Source organism: Eucyclogobius newberryi, unplaced genomic scaffold, assembly GCF_026437365.1.
Source record: "Eucyclogobius newberryi isolate DKJ021-1_F unplaced genomic scaffold, fEucNew1.0.hap1 SCAF_20, whole genome shotgun sequence".
Taxonomy (NCBI): domain Eukaryota; kingdom Metazoa; phylum Chordata; class Actinopteri; order Gobiiformes; family Gobiidae; genus Eucyclogobius; species Eucyclogobius newberryi.
The window spans coordinates 16,115,926-16,138,207 of NW_027315835.1; the positions used below are offsets into that span (position 1 = coordinate 16,115,926).

At 41.7% G+C, this 22,282-nt stretch overlaps 1 protein-coding gene across 4 annotated transcripts in view; it reads left to right on the forward strand.

Moving 5' to 3' along the window:
• Window positions 1–11,624: 11,624 nt before the first annotated feature.
• plce1 (phospholipase C, epsilon 1) overlaps window positions 11,625–22,282 on the forward strand; it is a 59,849-nt gene continuing 49,191 nt past the window's right edge. For 3 of the 4 annotated variants that reach the window (XM_072456245.1, XM_072456243.1, XM_072456244.1), the window contains exons 1-3: window positions 11,625–12,192; window positions 13,343–13,690; window positions 13,762–13,968. In XM_072456245.1, the coding sequence (XP_072312346.1) occupies window positions 11,710–12,192; window positions 13,343–13,690; window positions 13,762–13,968 (1,038 nt within the window). In that variant the 5' untranslated portion in view covers window positions 11,625–11,709. The remainder of the gene's footprint in view (window positions 12,193–13,342; window positions 13,691–13,761; window positions 13,969–22,282) is intronic. The other variant, XM_072456249.1, reaches the window with a different exon arrangement.

Consider the following 22,282-nt stretch of genomic DNA (forward strand, 5'->3'; position numbering starts at 1 on the left):
AAGTTGTTTCACTCTTAAGTGCAGAGGAAACTGGAGTTTGGCGCCCTCTACTTGCAACATTGTCGCCTTTAGCTAGACATTTACCGTATCTTTGTAGCCACAATACTCACCGTGTTCCTCGTGACACATTTTGAGACCCACTATGCTTTGAAACTCATACATTTTTAACATTACTACCAACACAAATCACGCGTTTTCCTTGACATTTCATTTACCGAGCTGTCCGTGAACGCGGCACAGAAAAAGTGCTGCGGTTTCGCACAGCTCGTAGTAAACTCCCAGGCACCGAAAACTCTGCAGCGTGCGCGGTCAACTCGTCATTGTGCGGGCTTTTTGTGGACGCTAACACGTTGGCACGACTTAATCTGGTGAGTATAAGTCACACGTAGCGCCGAATGTTGACGCGGGGTCGGTGTTTTCACAAAGGCGAGCGCGTGAAGTAAAGCAAAGTTGCCCAGTGACATTTGGCAAAGTTCAGTCAGTGGCGATGGTATTTTTAATCAGTGTCAATCACATCCACCTGCTGGCTGGCCCGATGCTTTGACTAAAGTTTGACAAAAATATCAAATCAATGTGTTAAATTTTATTATTATGTGCAACTCATTTGACTAAAGTCGTTTGGATCATATTTGCAATGTGAATATAGCCCGTTTTACGTTCAATAATGGAAGTTTCACACGTTTTGTTATTGTTTACATGCATATATTCAAAGTTAATTATCCTATAAAAGCCCAGCACACAACAACCAAAAAGACATCTTGCTAAATACATATAATTTCAAACTGTGCAACTTGGTACAGTGGAGTAAATGTGCAGGACTTAATAGAAACATGCCAGGGGTGTGAAACTGGTTGGACTTGGCTTTAAAATGGCCAGTTTTGCATCCTTCTCACCGAAGAGTAAAGTAAACGGCAGCCACTTACTTCTATGTTTGTGGACTTTGTTATTTTCTATTGTTTTCTGCACTAAACATGTGTGAGCCATAATGATATAGTTGTTTGGTGGCAGGTTGAGACGTGGCTGTCCAGAGGGTAAAGCGGATGTAATGCATCCTGCTGACATCACTTAGCAGGCAGGAGGTTTCCAGGTGAGTGTTGGCAAACAGCTCTTCAGACCTGGATATGAATCTACATGAATAAGGGAACTCGTGTGTGGTGATGCTGGAGCTGTTTGACTTTTACTTCACAGTCGTCTTACACATTTAGTATGATTTTATATGGATACAGGTAGGACTTGTGCGTGAGTTATACAAACACAAAGGCACTGGAATATTTAACATTGTTTGGAAGATTACAGTGCATTTCTGCTGTTTTTATTTTTAAATCAGTTCTTTTTGTAGCGTTTTAGAATTATTTGAATATATCTGATGCTGATTTTGCATATTATTTCAACAGTTATAGTTGCAATATTCATTTCTTTTTTAAAATACCGGTGTATATACATCTCATACCTCTATCATAACTGAATTAGGCGTAACACATTAGTCTTTAGTTTCTAACAAGTCTAGTTTTACAGATCTTATTGAATCAGAAGCCTGCCAAAGTGTGCATTTCATTTGTTATAAAGTATGAACTGTTGTGGTAAATATATTTGTGAGCATTTCCCTATCCGCCCCTGAAAATTTGGGACGTAAAAATAAACAACATCGAGATATCATCACAATAATGTTGTTAGTGATCACCATATATCATAAAGTCTTTGCTTAAATGCATTGTTTTGTTGCAGCGACAAAACGGAGCGAACTACATTGACCATGGTCCTTTTGCGCCGTGCAGAAAACATGACGTAATAATGGTCTAAGCACTTTTTAATCTTGAATATCTGGAATATGACAGTAATGATTCACACCAAAAGGTTATCAAAGTATTTCAAAAGGAAAAAGTATTTTGTTTGTTAGATTTTCAATATTGCAACTAATATCATACTATGAAATGTTAAGATGTAACGTGTGATTCAAATTGTATTGTGCATAGTGTTCATTTCATCCATATTGAATGCTGTTACTGAATCATAAGTAGTGGGAGTGAGAAACCTGCTCAGGGCCTATAGTGCCGTATGTAAGGGGCCGCCACAGTCAGAAACACATGGATTTGTTACGCTCGTTGCACCCCATTCATGACTCATCTTTTATTGAGTCATCCCTGCACTCTGCCTGTTGTCTGGTTTTGGCTGAGCTAAACGAAGTCGTCCTCTGTAGTAGTGAAGACGTAAACGTATCGGCCTCGGTTCACACACAGAGCGTCTATATAGCGTCTCTTCAACCCTCTCTCACTCACTCCATCTCTTTTTCTCTCTTTCCATTGGCGTCCGTGTCTTTGCCAGGCCTTTAATCAGAGCCATATGTTCCCCAAGTCCATGAAAAGTCCGTTCTGTTCAGCGTGCGAGCTCGTCCCACTGCAGCCAGTTCGGAGACACAAACACAAGCAACTGGACTTGAAGCGGGATTCTTTGGACCTTGTTTTCAGGTCCAAAAGTAAAATTTGTTCATCCAAACGCACCGGCTTGATAAATGATTTCAGGGCGTGCACCATGACATCACCTCCACTGATGGTTCAAATGACTCGATAAAGCGAGAGGATCACGAGGCCCGAACTTTGTAGATTTCAAACAAGTTTAGCTTCATTCTGTGGTTATGACTAAGTCTTTGCTCATCGGGGGATCCACCAAAACCCTGGCACACGAAGGAGCGTTTATCTAAAAGGTCGCTCTGCAGATCGTCCCGTGTTCTCGAGCTGATTTGAGATTAGTGAAATTTAGCTGCCACATGGAAAACGGTTTTGCATCGAGTAAACACACAAATTAACAATTGAAAGACTATTGCACCATTACGTCAGGTCAAATCAATGTTCAAAGGGTCATGCATGTTCTTCTGTACATTCTTCTGTATCTACCTCTGTATCTACCTGCGTTGCACCAATGAAATTTCCCCATGTGGGACAATAAAGGAATATCTTATCTTATGTGTCGGTAATGATAAACATAACCTGAGCTAGTCTGTCTGTTATTGTTTTTCCTGAAATGGTGCACAGAATGGCATTAAACTTGTCTAACTTGCATTTTTTCTGTTACTGGCTGGTGTGTTTATTGCTCACAAATTAGATTAACGTGTACTTTTGCCTTGTGGGGTCGCCTGCATCTCTCCATCAAGATATACAAGTTTAATGCCATACGGTGGAACATCCCAAAGCATAATCGTCCCCATGGCGATGAGCAGGTAGCATGTCCTCAGCCGGAAAAGTGACATAGTGAACATTTAACTGTTTAATTCAGCCACAAACAATCTAGAATACGTGCACTTTCTGACACATGTGAAAGCTGCATCTATAGCCTTTTCTCCATCCTCTCCATCCCTTTTACTCGCTCTGTTCTGTTGACTTTTATTGCTCAGCTCTTTTGCTTTGGCTGCCATAAGTAATGTGCTTTTCCTCTCACACCAAACAAAAGACTGACGTCCCTTAGGTTAAAACTCCTAAACTCAGACTGACCCGCACAAGTAGGACTCAGTCTTTTGACTTTGTGTTACTTCTTGTAGTCCTGATAGTAACTGGAAATATGTCAAACAAAGTAAATTACAATTTTGTTGGAGTCAGCTCCCGATTTCAATTTGATCTCAATTCATTTACACCTAGTATCTTTGTGCAGCCTTTAAAATGTAAATATAAATATTAGCTTTATCTCTGAGTGGTTAAAACCATCAGAGAGTGAAAATGGCTGACAGGTAGGACTGAGAGCATAAAATTGCAATAAATGGATCATTATTGAATCACAATATGGCATTTTCCCCAAAATGGTAGAATGAGGTCACAATTTGATTTTCACAGTTTGACTCCAAACCACATGCTTTTACTGACATAAATAATAATTCAATCCAATCCACTTTATTTATATACATTTTACAAACTGTTTCCAAAGTGCTGGTCAGAAACAGAGGGACCACCATAGTAATAATACATTTAGGCCTCGGCAGCGGCGATGATGGGTCTCGCCACCCGCGCGACACTGCATTCATTCTCTTAGACTTTATTCTCTTAGACTTTATTCTCTTAGACTTTATTCTTTGGACTTTATTCTCTTAGACTTTATTCTCTTAGACTTTATTCTCTTAGACTTTATTCTTTGGACTTTATTCTCTTAGACTTTATTCTCTTAGACTTTATTCTTTAGACTTTATTCTCTTAGACTTTATTCTTTGGACTTTATTCTCTTAGACTTTATTCTCTTAGACTTTATTCTCTTAGACTTTATTCTTTGGACTTTATTCTCTTAGACTTTATTCTCTTAGACTTTATTCTCTTAGACTTTATTCTTAGACTTTATTCTCTTAGACTTTATTCTCTTAGACTTTATTCTCTTAGACTTTATTCTCTTAGACTTTATTCTCTTAGACTTTATTCTTAGACTTTATTCTTAGACTTTATTCTTTGGACTTTATTCTCTTAGACTTTATTCTCTTAGACTTTATTCTTTAGACTTTATTCTCTTTGACTTTATTCTCTTAGACTTTATTCTCTTAGACTTTATTCTCTTAGACTTTATTCTCTTAGACTTTATTCTTTGGACTTTATTCTCTTAGACTTTATTCTCTTAGACTTTATTCTTTGGACTTTATTCTCTTAGACTTTATTCTCTTAGACTTTATTCTTTAGACTTTATTCTCTTAGACTTTATTCTCTTAGACTTTATTCTCTTAGACTTTATTCTCTTAGACTTTATTCTCTTAGACTTTATTCTTTGGACTTTATTCTCTTAGACTTTATTCTCTTAGACTTTATTCTTTGGACTTTATTCTCTTAGACTTTATTCTTTGGACTTTATTCTCTTAGACTTTATTCTCTTAGACTTTATTCTTTAGACTTTATTCTCTTAGACTTTATTCTTTGGACTTTATTCTCTTAGACTTTATTCTCTTAGACTTTATTCTTAGACTTTATTCTCTTAGACTTTATTCTTAGACTTTATTCTCTTAGACTTTATTCTCTTAGACTTTATTCTCTTAGACTTTATTCTCTTAGACTTTATTCTCTAGACTTTATTCTCTTAGACTTTATTCTTTAGACTTTATTCTCTTAGACTTTATTCTTAGACTTTATTTTCTTAGACTTTATTCTTTGGACTTTATTCTCTTAGACTTTATTCTCTTAGACTTTATTCTCTTAGACTTTATTCTCTTAGACTTTATTCTTTGGACTTTATTCTTAGACTTTATTCTTTGGACTTTATTCTCTTAGACTTTATTCTCTTAGACTTTATTCTCTTAGACTTTATTCTTTAGACTTTATTCTCTTAGACTTTATTCTTAGACTTTATTCTCTTAGACTTTATTCTCTTAGACTTTATTCTCTTAGACTTTATTCCCTTAGACTTTATTCTTTGGACTTTATTCTCTTAGACTTTATTCTTTGGACTTTATTCTCTTAGACTTTATTCTCTTAGACTTTATTCTCTTAGACTTTATTCTTTGGACTTTATTCTTTGGACTTTATTCTCTTAGACTTTATTCTCTTAGACTTTATTCTCTTAGACTTTATTCTCTTAGACTTTATTCTCTTAGACTTTATTCTTTGGACTTTATTCTCTTAGACTTTATTCTTTGGACTTTATTCTTTGGACTTTATTCTCTTAGACTTTATTCTCTTAGACTTTATTCTTTGGACTTTATTCTTAGACTTTATTCTTAGACTTTATTATCTTAGACTTTATTCTTAGACTTTATTATCTTAGACTTTATTCTCTTAGACTTTATTCTCTTAGACTTTATTCTTTGGACTTTATTCTTTGGACTTTATTCTCTTAGACTTTATTCTCTTAGACTTTATTCTCTTAGACTTTATTCTCTTAGACTTTATTCTTTGGACTTTATTCTCTTAGACTTTATTCTCTTAGACTTTATTCTTTGGACTTTATTCTCTTAGACTTTATTCTTTGGACTTTATTCTCTTAGACTTTATTCTCTTAGACTTTATTCTCTTAGACTTTATTCTCTTAGACTTTATTCTTTAGACTTTATTCTTCAGACTTTATTCTTTGGACTTTATTCTCTTAGACTTTATTCTTTGGACTTTATTCTCTTAGACTTTATTCTTTGGACTTTATTCTCTTAGACTTTATTCTTTGGACTTTATTCTCTTAGACTTTATTCTCTTAGACTTTATTCTTTAGACTTTATTCTTTGGACTCTATTCTTTATACTTTATTCTTTAGACTTTATTCTTTGGACTTTATTCTTCAGACTTTATTCTTTGGACTCTATTCTTTAGACTTTATTCTCTTAGACTTTATTCTTTAGACTTTATTCTCTTAGACTTTATTCTTTGGACTTTATTCTCTTAGACTTTATTCTCTTAGACTTTATTCTTTAGACTTTATTCTCTTAGACTTTATTCTCTTAGACTTTATTCTTTGGACTTTATTCTCTTAGACTTTATTCTTTGGACTTTATTCTCTTAGACTTTATTCTCTTAGACTTTATTCTTTAGACTTTATTCTTCAGACTTTATTCTTTGGACTTTATTATCTTAGACTTTATTCTTTAGACTTTATTCTTCAGACTTTATTCTTTGGACTCTATTCTTTATACTTTATTCTTTAGACTTTATTCTTTGGACTTTATTCTTCAGACTTTATTCTTTGGACTCTATTCTTTAGACTTTATTCTTTAGACTTTATTCTTTGGACTTTATTCTTTAGACTTTATTCTTTGGACTTTATTCTTTAGACTTTATTCTTTGGACTTTATTCTCTTAGACTTTATTCTCTTAGACTTTATTCTTTAGACTTTATTCTTTAGACTTTATTCTTCACCCTTTGTTCTTCAGACTTTGTTCTTCAGACTTTATTCTTTAGACTTTATTCTTTAAACCCCCTCCTCCCTGTACCTCCGTCACCTAGCAACGGAGACCCGCCGCTAATGCTGATGCTAACGCTAAAGCTAAGACCACGGCACAAGAGGAAATGTTCCATCAAAATAAAAGAGGAAGTGAAGGCATTAATTGCGCCCCTGCTGGCCAATTGTGAAAATACACAATATATGCAATGCACCTTTTTTAATGGCGTCTCGAGGAGAATATAAACCATGAGTTTCAAACAAATCAGACAATGTTGAGTTTTTCACACAATGGGTAGGGGGCGCTATAGAGTAAATTTGTTACATGGGTATTAAAGGCGCAATGGACAATTTTTTGGCAATTTGAGGACGCAGGCGGAAGTGCGCATGCGCACTCCCCCGTGTGGACTGATACAACACACACGTGCGTTTGTTTATTAGCGCGACGGATCGAATCGCATCTCTCGTCTCCCGTAGATTTCCGTCTACTTCTGCGTCAGCTCGAACTGTCTTTCTCCGTCTTCATTTTGCACCGTACACTGAGGGAACTATATTATGATAGATCAATGCGCTTAGGCACGCAGAAACATGGGGACGAGCCTGACGCGGCTGCAGGTGAGCGGTAGGTGCGTTTTATGATTGATACGTGGCAGGACTAATCGGCCGTCCACGCCATGAGGAAATATGACTCAGATTTGGGACAAAAAAATCGTCCATTCAACCTTTAATTATTTCCAATCAGACCATTAAAACGCAAAATTGGAAATCAAGCCTTTTTTGAGGGCGTGTTACACGGAGACCGTAAGGAATATAAGATAAGATAAGATATTCCTTTATTGTCCCACATGGGGAAATTTCATTGATGCAACGCAGGTAGATACAGAGGTAGATATAATATAACATTTTTTTTTATATTTATTAAATTTCAATGTCTCTTTAGATGCAAAAAGACATTGGCAGCGCCACTTTGATTCAACATGGCTGACTTCCTGTTTATCATAGAGCGATGGTGCCAGGTGCGTTTTACTCCGTCAAAGGTAGCTCTATCACTGTCCCAAGTCTCATGTGCCTAGGCCAAAGATTAAGAGTTTCATGTTTTTTCTTTTTTGAACTAGTCGGCACTGTTGTGACGGGCGTTCTCACAACCTCCATTTTATTCGAGTTTGGGCCGAGCCGATCGCGTCTGTGACTTTCATCAATGTTCAGGGGGTCAAAAATGCCAGAGTTGTGGCAAAATGACCATGAATAAGAATAAGAATAAGAAACCAGACAAGAACAGACTCGTCGCATTCCATTCCATGGAATGGCTCGAGCCAAAAATAAAAAAGGAATAAATGCTCAGATAATCTTATTACTTCTAAACAAACTAAAGCCTGTAAAATCAAAAGAACAAAACTACATAAAATGGCAATAAATAAGTACATAAATAAATAAAAGCAATACTATTACATCATTGACATTTTTACTCGATTAGATTGCAAATAAAAAAGTTAGCCCTCTCCCTTGTTTTGAAACTTAACCTTGAATAAAATCAGATACAAATGTGAGGCTGAAAGTACCAGTAATCACGCTGCAGTCATCGCTGAGTCATAGCAGAGAGTTGTGAAATAATCCCTCATGAATGAAAAGAAAGGGTAGAAGCCCTCTTAAATGCCTGAACAAAAAGCACCTCTCTGATACAACATTCAGCTTGATCGTATTTTTGATGGAGGGTTTTCGTTTTCTCATTTGAAACACTGAATACACATTTAAATAAATCCTGTTTTTATTACCGCCATTTATAGTCATTGTCACATGTCACATTCTGCATCAGCATAACTACATTACTACACTTCACTGTCACATCCATAATGTCTAGTTTAGTTGAGTTTAGTTTAGTTGTTAGATACGGTAAACAAACTGCACAATAAAAAAGCTTTATTGACATTCTCTTTTTATTGAGCTCAGTTGGGGGGAAGAGATTGGGGTCTTCTTGGTCAGTGCACTTGTTCTCTTGTGTCTCTGTGACCTTGTTTCCTCTGTGCTGTTTGTTATTTGTGTGTGTGTAGATCTCTGTGTGTGGATGTGTACAGTGTGTGTGTGTGTGTGTGTGTGTGTTGTCCGGGCTGTTGGCCTCGGGCGCAGATGGAGTCTGGACGGACCGCTGCCGTTTCCCGGACGGACCGGGCCACAGTTCAGTCGATAACAAAAAACACAGTGGGTGTTTTTGGCACTGACGTAGCCGAGACAATCAGTCTGTTAATCGTCAAAAGATGAAAACGATAATTGGATAATCCGTCAATGAACAGTGCAGTGTTGTGCAAATGTCTGTGGTGAATTCTGCTCTCATAAATAAACGTATAAAAGGACAGTTGGAGCTTCGTCCTTGAACCTTATGCTTCTTTCACATCCTTCTTCATTTACTACTTTTTTGTTGCAAATGTACATAAAGCCTGTCGCAACAACACATTTTAAAGAGGCTGAGAATATCACATTAACCGCTCAAATTGAAACTACATTATGCGTCGGTCGGACACAGGATAATCCTCATGGTCCTATTTGTAAATGTACACTTTATCAATGGACCAACAGCACATTAAACAGCTTCAGTAGCATCTATAAAAATAAGTTATTACCTCACCCCGCTACAGCTTGAATATTACACATCTACAAACAAAACAAATAAATATTGAGACCCGACAAGTGTTTTTTCCATTACTGTACATCACAATATGTCAATGTAGTAATTACGGCGACAGGCCAGACGTAATCAGCTTCAGTATTCCGCTGTCGTTTCCGCAGCAGTGTATGAAGGAGTGTGGAAACATGATGAGCGTGTTTTAGAAATGATCTTGATGACTTTTCCATTCGTCTATTCTGGACACGGCTGTAAACGTTAAAGCTACAGCCGCCGCTTTAGGACCCTGTTACGGTTTGGCTTTGGCGGTGATAAAACAGGCTTCACAAATTAAACCGTCGTGGCATCTTTGCATCGTTCCAATCCGACCTCCTTCTGTTGGGAAAAGCTTGTTGTCTGTTGGAGGGCAGTGATTTGTCTGTTGCACTGGTGTAATCTAAGCTCTGACCACGCCCAGCCTCAGAGCTCCTTGTGTACACTGACCACATCATAAACTGAACCAATAAAACTGTTTAAAGGTTTGTAGTTAGTAGGAGATGCTAGTAAGGTTTGAGACTAAGCATCAGGTCTGTAGATTTGTTCTAAAAGTCCTTTGCATTCTGTCTGCCATATCTAGATAAATCAAGTTTAACTGGTTTAACTGTCGAACCTTGTTATGATTCTGGAAACACATCAATGTCCTCGACAAACAATACTTCATCCCTAGTGTCACTTTCAATGTAGGGCTGCACAATATCTCACCAGACTGATATCGATGTCATAATATTGAATCATTCTTATTGCAAAAAATGACGGTTCTCAATCTTGCAGGAATATACAGTTTATCATTTTCATTTATCAAAATGTAAAACCGGACAGAATTTAGTCTGAATTTTCCTTGTCAAGTCCTGATTTGTTTTTTTAAATAGTTGTTTTGTCTTTGTTTAGTCTGTTGTTTTAGACAGTTTGACTAGTTAATAAGGAATGTACATGTTTGTTTTAATTTGACTTAACTTATTGTATCTAAAACTCACATTGATAATGTTATTTTAATACTAAACATGAGAGCTGCCTGTATATTCTTGTTGTAGTTCTTGGCCTATTGTAAATGTAGTTTTTAGTTCTTCTTAATTTAGTTCAGCAGCATTTTGGTAAGCTTTGGCTATTTTAAATCTGATCTAGTACACATTGATTTGATACATTAAGTATTTATTGGATTATTTGATTGATTTTGATTAAACCGAATCCTAATTTTTATACATACGCTGCAGATCTTATCGCCATACGTTCTCAAATCATGCCGCCCCTCTAAACATAGTTATTCATATTTCTGTGTCGTCTCATGCTGTCCTAAAAGACACATGTTATAACTGAACCCTGAACCAGGATGAACCAGGACTTGCCATTTCCATGTCTTTCTAAACATCTCTATTTCCTGATGGTTCGTTTACTCTGATCATGTCACTGGACCACATGCTCTTGTGGGGCGTGTTGTGTGGGGTTTGTGGTCTGTTTTGACACTGAACCTGGACAGAGATTAGGAGAGTTACCAAAGCATTGTTGGCAGCTCTTAAATGCTCACTCTCTGTGCTCATTCTGCACTTTGGGCCGCTGCAGTGGACGTGTTTTTGTCACGTTTCTTTACAGTGTCTTCTTCATTGTTGCTGATCATCTGGTCAATGACACAGTAAACATGCAAACCGCTGTGGTTCCTCTGTCACTCATGAATTTCATAACCACAATCCTTCCCTTCTTCCGATCTCAGCATAGTTAAAATGCAAGAAGAATAACATATCATTTTAATTCTATAAACTTCTGTCAAATTCTGTGTATTCTTGTCCATCTGTGAACACACTAATTGCTTGCTTAGTTGCTCGCAGCGCTGACGTAAGGCTTCCCCTTGTCACTTTCCACTCTTCCTGCCTCCAATCTCTGTTCTGTTATTTCAGTCACATCAGTCACAATGGCCCAGCTTTGTCCAGTAATTTGGGTGAACAAAGATGTGAATAAAGAACAATGTTCAATTTAATGAGAAAATGTTCTGTGCGAGACTATAAATAAAATATAAGTATAAGTAATAATAAGTAGTTTTCTTTCTTTTTCTTTTTCTTTTGCAGTGCCACCATGAGGAGCTGAGAAATAGACTAGAACCAGGCTCAACAGTGTGGTTTATACAGCTGCAGCAAGCTTCTGTTTCTGTTCAGCAAATCCACGTGGAGAAATGCAGTCCCTAAAGACATAAATATCCCTCCATACTCATAATGGTGAACTGATTTCCCTTAAAGCTGGGATGGCTTCAGAAAAGACCCAGACGCTGTTGGGCGCTGTGGCCGTGGCTCAGCGCGCATCGCCGCCCTCCACCGCCCCGAAGAATGGCGGCTTCCAGGACTTTCACCCGTTTGCCGACCTGTGCCAGCCCAGACGGCACCGCGGCCCGTCCCTGCGCTTGTGCAAGAAGCTGTCGTTGGACAGCGGCGGAGACACACCCGCAAACGGGAACAGGCTGTACTCTGGAGATTTAAGCTGCACTCCAAGCTCCGGGGACGGACTCAATCCAGATGGAGTTCTTGACCAGGACAGTGATGCGATCAGAATTTCCATGACTGTTTCTGTGAGGGCTTCAGCTGGATGTTCGGGCCAGCTGGACTCCTCAGCAGAGAAGAGGTCTGGTCTTTGCACAAGTCCGATGTCCGGTCCATTTCCCAGTCCACATCCCAAGCAGCGCCACCTCCGCCGCAGCAGCCTCCCTGTGTCCGTGCTCAGCCTCAACAAGGTAACACGCAGTACTGTACATGGGCCGTCTACTATGCTTTCGAAGGGCTCACCTGGGCTTTCTGAATGATTTAAAGTGAAGGACACGTTGGGCCACAGCGGTTTAGTGCTTAAGAGAAATATTTCTATGGAAATAATATCACAGTGAATGAACATATTTAAAATACACAATATCCCTAATGCAGGATAATCCCAGTAAAACAATATACGGCATTGTTAAAAAAAGCACAAGCTGCAGCGTTGTTATACTAAAAGGAACAAAACATTCCCCACTAGTGCAAAGCAAAGGTACACATGATGATTATTGATGTCAAATATTTTCCAGCTTTTTTGAAAAATAAGTTGACATAAATGATCATGACAGTCAGGCCTTTGTTGGAGCATCAAAAACCTGAGACCAGCTTTAACCTGTGCATGCTGTTTTTGTGTCCTTGCACTTGTCGATTGTGTGAGTGGAGGGTAATGCTGTCACAGTATCACAATTGCAAATGAGGTTTCGATACATAGAAAAATGCTTGATACTCAACTCTCGATACCGATTTCCACGAGGATCCAAATCAGAAAAGTTTTATTGCCATTGTCAGTGAACACAATTCACAAACTAGGAACTTGCTTTGGCGGTAAGGTGCAACATACAAATATTAGTAATGATAATATTAATAATGGTAAAAAGTATAGAAATAATTGTAAAAAGTATAGAAATAATAGTAAAACGTATAGAAATAATAGTAAAAAGTATAGACTTTGCAAAAACTAGCAAAAATAAGGTCATGCAAAATAACATGTGTAGGAAAATAAAAGTAAGTTAAATAGAATATATACACAGTAGTAAAAGGTATTATTTATTATTAGTAGTATTAAGTGACTGGTGTTATAACGTGATAATAACCTGCCCGCTTTTTCGGTTCAGTAGAATGTATTTTCAGGACAAACATGACTATATGTATAATATGTGTGAAGCCAGTTCGAGTGCCATAAGATTATTATTGCTATTTCCAGTATAATACAAAAACACCCCCATGTGTACAGATGATGTATTATTTATTGCATTGTTCTTTGGCCATTTTGCACCATTTGCTTTCACTGATCAGATAATTTTGGTTTAGACTTTGGTTTTGGCCGTGCATAATGTACCCTGCCTTCTGTTTAAGGCGTCTCTGTACATGAGCTGGACCGGTCCCTGCAGTGAGCCTGGTTCCCGGGGTTCCTCTCCTACTGGTTCTCCTGATCTCCCTCGCCTCTGTCTCCCCCCGGGACAACTCAAGCGCCAGCGCGTCATCACAGGCTACTCCAGTTTAGAGCGGCTCAACAGACGTCCCAGGACTAACAAGTGTGTGCTGGACAAGCTGTTTCTGCCCCCGTCTGCCCCGGGGCAAGTAGCCGTGAGCAGCAGCAGCAGTGAAGGCAGCGCTGAGGAGGCAGACGAGGAGGACTCTGAGAGGAACCGCAAGGAACGCTCCACGGTTCTCGTCCGGCGCTTTTACAAAAACAACAAAAAGGTGCAAAACAATCCTTTTTTTAAATTTTTTATTTGTTCTTCTATAACAAGGTGTCCGTTTGTTTTCATCAGGTCAAGAAATCGGTGTGCACAGGAACCAGGGCTATTGTCAGGACGCTTCCATCTGGACACATATCAGAGGAAAACTGGCAGAAAGTTATGTGTTTCCAGAACTGGAGACCAACTAAAGCCCAAGTGTGGACGCTGCTGACACGCGCCGCACCAGAGGAGCTCCGGGTGCGCAGAGACATGCTCAGATCAGTCCTCCGCCTTCATCAGGTAAGAGTGTTTTTAATGTCATAGGGGCGGGCCATAATTAAGCAGTGTATGTTTAAATATAAATCTATGTTTGTCTTTTTGTATATTTCACATACTCTGATATAATCAAAACAAAACAAGACCTCTCTGAATTGTGAGCAGAACCTCTTTTACGCCTCTTGCTAAAGTGTAGTGTAAAGTGAAAAGAAATAGTTTATATCACATACCGGTAATTCCTTTTCACTGCAATACTGTATCTCTGCTGTTACACTTTTCCCAGTGATTTGATAATGCTGGGCAAATGATAAGCCCTGGTTTTATGAGTCTGTTTGATTTACTTGTCCCCTCAGCGAGTTCTAGTACAGTTTTATGACTTGATTGAATGTTTGGCCTTTTTATGCAGGAAAGTTATTTCAGCAGTTTAATGCCAGTGGTCGAGCGCACATCCCTGACACACACAGGCTCTTTGTTCAGGGGAAAATGATTTATTCTGCGTCGGTGCTGCTGCCTATATTACTGACAAACTGAAGCTGAGTGAGCCTGTGTGTGTGTGAGAGCGAGCACTGTTGGCACATGAGAAGTAGAGCTGAGGAATATGTGGAGAGGGAGAAGTCGGGGCATCCATCCATCCATCCATCTTCTGCCGCTTTATCCGGGGCCGGGTCGCGGGGGCAGCAGTCTGAGCAGGGACTCCCAGACTTCCTTCTCCCCAGACACTTCCTCTAACTCCTCCGGGGGGATCCCGAGGCGTTCCCAGGCCAGCCGAGAGACATAGTCTCTCCAGCGTGTCCTGGGTCTTCCCCGGGGCCTCTTCCCGGTGGGACATGCCTGAAACACCTCCCGAGGGAGGCGCCCAGGAGGCATCCGGAACAGATGCCCGAGCCACCTCAGCTGGCTCCTCTCGACGTGGAGGAGCAGCGGCTCTACTCCGAGCTCCCCCCGTGTGGCCGAGCTCCTCACCTTATCTCTAAGGGAGCGCCCAGCCACCCGGCGGAGGAAACTCATTTCGACCGCTTGTATCCGCGATCTTGTTCTTTCGGTCACTACCCAAAGCTCATGACCATAGGTGAGGGTAGGAACGTAGACCGACCGGTAAATAGAGAGCTTTGCCTTTCGGCTCAGCTCCCTCTTTACCACAACGGTCCGATGCAGCGACTGCATCACTGCAGCCGCTGCACCGATCCGCCTGTCGATCTCACGCTCCATCCTTCCCTCACTCGTGAACAAGACCCCGAGATACTTGAACTCCTCCACTTGGGGCAAGGACACCCCACCCACCTGGAGAGGGCAAGCCACCTTTTTCCGGTCGAGAACCATGGCCTCGGATTTGGAGGTGCTGATTCTCATCCCAGCCGCTTCACACTCGGCTGCAAACCGTCCCAGTGCATGTTGCAGGTCCGGGTTTGATGGAGCCATCAGGACAACATCGTCTGCAAACAGCAGAGATGAGATCCTGTGGTCCCCAAACCGGACACCCTCCGACCCCTGACTGCGCCTAGAAATTCTGTCCATAAAAATTATGAACAGAACCGGTGACACAGGGCAGCCCTGGCGGAGTCCAACATGCACTGGGAACAGGTCTGACTTACTGCCGGCAATGCGAACACAGCTCCTGCTCCGGTCATACAGGGACCGGACAGCCCTGAGCAAAGGGCCCCGGACCCCGTACTCCCGGAGCACCCCCCAAAGGACACCCCGAGGGACACGGTCAAAAGCCTTCTCCAGATCCACAAAGCACATGTGGACTGGTTGGGCAAACTCCCATGAACCCTCGAGCACCCGATGGAGGGTATAGAGCTGGTCCAGTGTTCCACGACCGGGACGAAAACCACTCTGCTCCTCCTGAATCCGAGGTTCGACTATCGGTCGGATTCTCCTCTCCAGTACCTTGGAATAGACCTTACCCGGGAGGCTGAGGAGTGTGATCCCTCTGTAGTTGGAACACACCCTCCGGTCCCCCTTCTTGAACAGAGGGACCACCACCCCGGTCTGCCAGTCCAGAGGCACGGTCCCCGAACGCCACGCGATGTTGCAGAGACGTGTCAACCAAGACAGTCCTACAACATCCAGATACTTTAGGTACTCAGGGCGGATCTCATCCACCCCCGGAGCCCTGCCACCGAGGAGTTTGCGGACAACCTCAGTGACTTCAGCTTGGGTGATGGATGAGCCAGCCTCCGAGTCCCCGGTCTCTACTTCCTCTTCAGAAGACGTGACTGAGGGATTAAGGAGATCCTCAAAGTATTCCTTCCACCGTCCGACGACATCCCCAGTCGAGGTCAGCAGGCCTCCACCCGCACCGTAAACGGTGTTTGTGAGACACTGCTTCCCCTTCCTGAGGCGCCGGACGGTTTGCCAGAATTTCTTTGGTGCCGACCGATAGTCCTCCTCCATGGCCTCCCCGAACTCCTCCCAGGCCCGGGTTTTTGCCTCTGCGACAGCACGAGCCGCGGCTCGCTTGGCCTGCCGATACCCGTCGATGACCTCCGGAGACCTACAAGCCAGAGTGGCCTGATAGGCCTCCTTCTTTAGTCTGACGGCATCCCTTACTTCCGGTGTCCACCACCGGGTTCGGGGGTTGCCGCCACGACAGGCACCGGAGACCTTGCGACCACAGCTCCGAGCAGCCGCATCAACAATGGAGGCGGAGAACATGGTCCACTCGGACTCAATGTCCCCAGCCTCCCCCGGGACATGGGAGAAGCTCTCCCGGAGGTGCGAGTTGAATACCCTACTGACAGAGGGCTCCACTAGACGTTCCCAACAGACCCTCACAATGCGCTTGGGTCTGCCAAGTCTGTCCGGCTTCCTCCTCCGCCAGCGGATCCAACTCACCACCAGGTGGTGATCGGTTGACAACTCTGCCCCTCTCTTCACCCGAGTGTCCAAGACACGCGGCCGGAGGTCTGATGACACGACAACTAAGTCGATCATTGACCTCCGGCCTAGGGTGTCCTGGTGCCACGTGCACTGATGGACACCCTTGTGCTTGAACATGGTGTTCGTTATGGACAATCCGTGGCTAGCACAGAAGTCCAATAACTGAACACCGCTCGGGTTCAGATCGGGGAAGCCGTTCTTCCCGATCACCCCTCTCCAGGTGTCACTGTCATTGCCCACGTGGGCGTTGAAGTCCCCCAGTAGAACAACGGAGTCCCCGGTCGGTGCACTGTCCAGTACCCCTCCCAAGGACTCCAAGAAGGCCGGGTACTCTGCACTGCTGTTCGGCCCGTAGGCCGCCACAACAGTGAGAGACCTGTCCCCCACCCGAAGGCGGAGGGACGCGACCCTCTCGTTCACCGGGGTAAACTCCAACACGTGGCGGCTGAGCTGAGGGGCTATCAGCAAGCCCACACCAGCCCGCCGCCTCTCCCCGCGGGCAACACCAGAGAAGTGGAGCGTCCAGCCCCTCTCGAGGAGATGGGTTCCAGAGCCCAAACTGTGCGTGGAGGTGAGGCCGACTATATCTAGTCGGTATCGCTCAACCTCCCGCACAAGCTCAGGCTCTTTCCCCCCCAGCGAGGTGACATTCCATGTCCCCAGAGTTAGTCTCTGTGTCCGGAGATCTGGTCGCCGAGGCCCCTGCCGTCGACTGCCGCCCAGATCTCTCTGCACCGGCCCCCTATGGATCCTCCTGCGGGTGGTGGGCCCACGGGAGGGCGGCCCCACGTCGCTCTTTCGGGCTGTGCCCGGCCGGGCCCCGTGGGGTAAGACCCGGCCACCAGGCGCTCGCCATGGAGCACCCATCCCAGGCCTGGCTCCAGGATGGGGCCCCGGTGACGCCGATCCGGGCGACGTGAAACTGCCTTGATTGTGTCGTCGTCATAAGAGGCTTCTGAACCGATCTTTGTCTGACCCGTCACCTAGGACCTGTTTGCCTTGGGAGACCCTACCAGGGGCATGAAGCCCCCGACAACATAGCTCCCGGGATCATTCGGGCACTCAAACCCCTCCACCACGTTAAGGTGTCGGCTCAAGGAGGAGAAGTCGGGGCATTACTTTTATTATTCGCTTTCCATAAAAATGCCTCAGTGTTGAGCTGCAGCTGTAACTCAGACTGCAAACTGGAGTTGGAGTCACCCGCTGGTCTTCCCAACACATTTAAAATCTAGTTTTCTGTTAAACTACAATGGTCTATTTGAAATAGTGTATTATGTCACTATCTGTAAATTATAGTATGGATATTGTGAAGTCTATTTCCAGTCAGCGCTATTACACACGGCCCCACGAGAACTAAGTAGATTCTGACTTTGCCAAAGTGTTTTTTATGAGTCCTTTGTGGTTGTAGAAACACAGTCCAGCGCTGCTCTAATAATGAGCCCATTGAAAAGGCCGGAGCTGCCAGAGGTTCCTCCTCCAAAAACCAGGCTGGAGTTCACCTCAAAAACTCAGAACAGAAACTTTTACAACCCTTCAAACCGCTGCAGTAACATCCCAGGTCGGGACCAACTCCAGCTTCATGCAGCAGTAGAAAAGACGCAGCAACCTTTGACCTGTGCCGGGCAAATTAAAATCTAGTGTTCCTGCTCTGTTTTTCAACACACAATCAGACTGTGTGTTGAACCCTGAAAGTGCGGTGTAAGCCATACTTGTGTAATCGCACTGAGGAGTTTTCTGGAGGTATCTTGTGGCCCTCTGTTTATTGCTACTAGTAATGAAGAGAGCCAAAGAACACAGGAGCGTGTGAAGGAGGCACTGGAGCAAGGAGCAGGCTGTGTGTGAGAGACAGGAGGCGGAAAGAATCAACTTTAACAATGGAAAAAGTGAAAATCTATTTCGACTGCTCTTTTATTAGTCCCTTCAGTCAATTCTACAAGACGTTAAGGTGTAGCAAGTTTAATAGTGTCCCTCTGGGCTGGGAGGCCTACACCTGGCAATAGAATCAAGCCATTTCTTAACCAGATAGATTTTACTTCCTTTGTGGGGGCGACAATTAGGGCCCCGGAGCCATCAAGTGTCTAGTGACGTCTGGTGCTGAGTGACGAGCCAAACAAGCACAAGTATTTACTCGTGAAAATGGATCTTTGAACACGACAGGGCAACAACATGTGTAGAAGTCTGACATCGTTTTGTGCACATGCTTTATCCAACATGCTTTAGTTTGGTCTGTGTCCGCTCGTCATAAATACCCTTCACTACATATGATGAAAAGTATTCCTTGATGTGCATATTGTTTGCCTTTTGAAACCTCAGCTTGTTAACCCAGCTGATTTGTTTAAAGATGAAGATATTTGCTGGTCTGGATTACTTCAACAAACACAACCATGTCTTTGTCCCATTGTTTCTCTTTAAACACCGCTTTAAAGATAAGACACCTGCCAATATCCTGTCCCTAAATGAACAGTTCATCTGAGACTGGCTTATTGTTGTTTACCGAGTTGAATTAAAGAAGTCAAATACGAGTTTTATTGAACTTGTAACGTTTTATGCTTGTGTTATGTAGTTCTGCCAAACATGTTTAAGTTATTATTCTCTGGTACAGGACAGATGTGAAAGGCCATGTTCACTCTTTTGTAGACTAAGCCTGAAATAATTAACTGGGTAAAATTATGACTAATTGGCTTTTCAAATAATTGTTGACTTTTTCAATGATAGTTATTTGGACTAGACAGACTCTAAAATACATGTAATAAGACATTTCATAAATAAGACTGTGGCATTTAATCAAAATGGCATAAAAGAGAACAAACTATTTCTGATTTTAGTTAATGGTAATACTTGGCTTTACCTTTTATCTGGCAGAAAAATATTTTAAAAATATTTTAAAAATCTAAATGTACAAAATAATTGTTTGACTTGTCGACCAATCGTAAAAAATATTGCTGACTTGTTGAGTGCTAAATTAATGGTTAGTTGCAGCTCTAGTCTAGACTTAAGTTCATAAGCTTAAAACAAATTGAATTAAAGCCCCAGTAGTAACTAGCCTACATAAAAAAATAAAGCATGTTTTTTAATTTGAGGTGTTTTTATTGAACAGAAAAACATCTCCACAAACTCTTACTTTGTCTGGAGGAGCCTCCTGCAAGTTTCTATGGAAATGTTGTTTCTTTGGCTCCAATATTCCACAGTAAGGCATAACACGTTTCCCTCTTCATGGGGAACGTTCTGAAGTTTAGTTTCTACTTTCCATTTCCATGGAATCATTCAAGGGACGTGCCACCTGTAAAAGTTCCAAACTGCTTGATTGTTGGATGATGTAAATATAGAATGTAATGTACTCTAGCTCCACACATGTTTATCAGGTCTATATCTTTGTGGTGGTTATGTGTTTCATGATGGTACAATGTTAACAAACCTGTCCTTGCATCAGTCTGTGATTAGCTGAAGTGGCAGTGCTCCAGCTGCAGAACATGCATGCATTTAACCCCGTCTGTCTCAGCGTAATTGTTCTTCAGAGTGAGAAGTGGCTCTACAAAAGAATGTGTGGCTCTGGCCACTTTGTCCACTCTTAGTCCACAGCTGGCAGCTTGGTTTAGCACAGATTAGCCGGAGTGAAACCCGCGTTAAGTCACTCGCGCAGCGCAGAAAGAGCTCGGCGATAAATATTTGGCATGCCTCTGCGATGATTACCTGTGTCTCGTCGCGTTCTCGACATTGGAAACAATTAAGCGGGTTCATCTCTTGGCCTATCAGCAGTTACTAGATTACAGTTATCTTTGAGACTTCTATCATTTATACCATATTTTTGGAGTATGTTGTGAGCTGTAGAGTTTGAATAAGGAACAAATCTATTATAAATCTTGCTGTTTTACTGACAAGAAAAAAAGTGCATGTATCATTTTGCTATTTATTAATTGCAGCTTGTGTTCTTTAGGGTTATTCATACAGTGTAATTAAGTTGTCTTCAATAGCAATGACAGGCATATAAAGCTTTCTTTGTTTTCTAAAACATGTCACCAGTGAGTGTTTGTTTTGTTTCTCTTAACCTGAGTTTGGTGATGTGACAGAGAAGTGTCAAAAGTATCTGTTGACATGCCTTCACCTCTGACTTCTACGCTGAGGAGTTTTTTGCCGTTAGCTGGAGCCTCTCGTGTGCTTCTGACAGTGTGGGAAAGGAACGCTCTTCAAACACTGGAAATGTGTCTCAAAAGAAGCTTAGCTTTGGGTCAGTGACCGAAAGGGCATTGAGTGCACTGTAGAAACATGAACCCTAAATCCTTTCTCTGGAAAATAAACACATGCAAGAACAACACACATTTATAATTGATTTTACCTTCATGCCTGCACCGCACATCAGTCATCAGATTGGTCATAGCGGCGTTACTTTAGACTACACGACTTACATTCCAGAAAGAATACAGTCTCAATATGTCATCGCCAACTGTGCAAAACTGTTGATAAAGAAGTGTTTGGACTAACAATGTCTTGACCAGTCTGAAACACAATTGTTAAAATAGCCCGTCCCTTCCTTTCCCAACACTTTCACAAATCAAACTAAAAATAAATTCAGAGATTTTTGTAGACATTGTGTATTGTGTACTGTGTTAACTGTACTGTGTTTTAATGCATTTTGATTTATGGACAAAAATAATTGACCTCACTGTTCAGCTATACTATGGTACTTTAGTGCCATCTTCAGGTGAAAAAAGGAACACTTGATCAATTTGTGTTCAGGATAAGTGAAGAAAAAGAAAAGTGCTTTTGAAAACATTACAGCGGCAGTATAATCTTCTACATGTTAATAAAATGTTTTTCTGTGATTGTGATCTGTGATTTGATACAATACATTTTTAAGTATACTAGTCATACTGATTATCAATACCTGTCAAAAATGTCGCCGAAAAGTGTAGTTATGTCTTTTATTTAGTTTAATGAGTTGGTTTATTCCCGGCCCCATTGTTTAACCTTACTCCGTATAGAGTCATGTTCCTACTTGTCCAGTAGAGGTCAGTATATTTACATAATGATGTCATTGAAGCATATGGAGCTTGTTGTTTCAGGCTACTCCTCCTCATTTGTTCTGTTTTCCATATGGAGATGTCCTTTTGTGATGATATTCATGCATCATATTTAGAACAATACGCGGGCCTGACCCTGTTGTGTGTGGATCAAAGACATGCAGAGTACAGCAGCTGTTTGCTTTGTGCTCACACACTTTGATTTGAGCCTCTTCTCTCTGTCCTTAATTAGACTCTCTGAATACAACATGATGTATTTATTTACTGCTCTTGGTGTCAGACACTGCACAATTTCTGACTTGAGAGCAATGAGACTTAACTACTGTAAATCACATCTCAATATCCCCATACAAGGATTCATGGGCTACTTCATCATAATTAAACTCGTTTGTTGTACATAGATTGTAATTAAAGACTTGGTTTAGTAATAATAATCA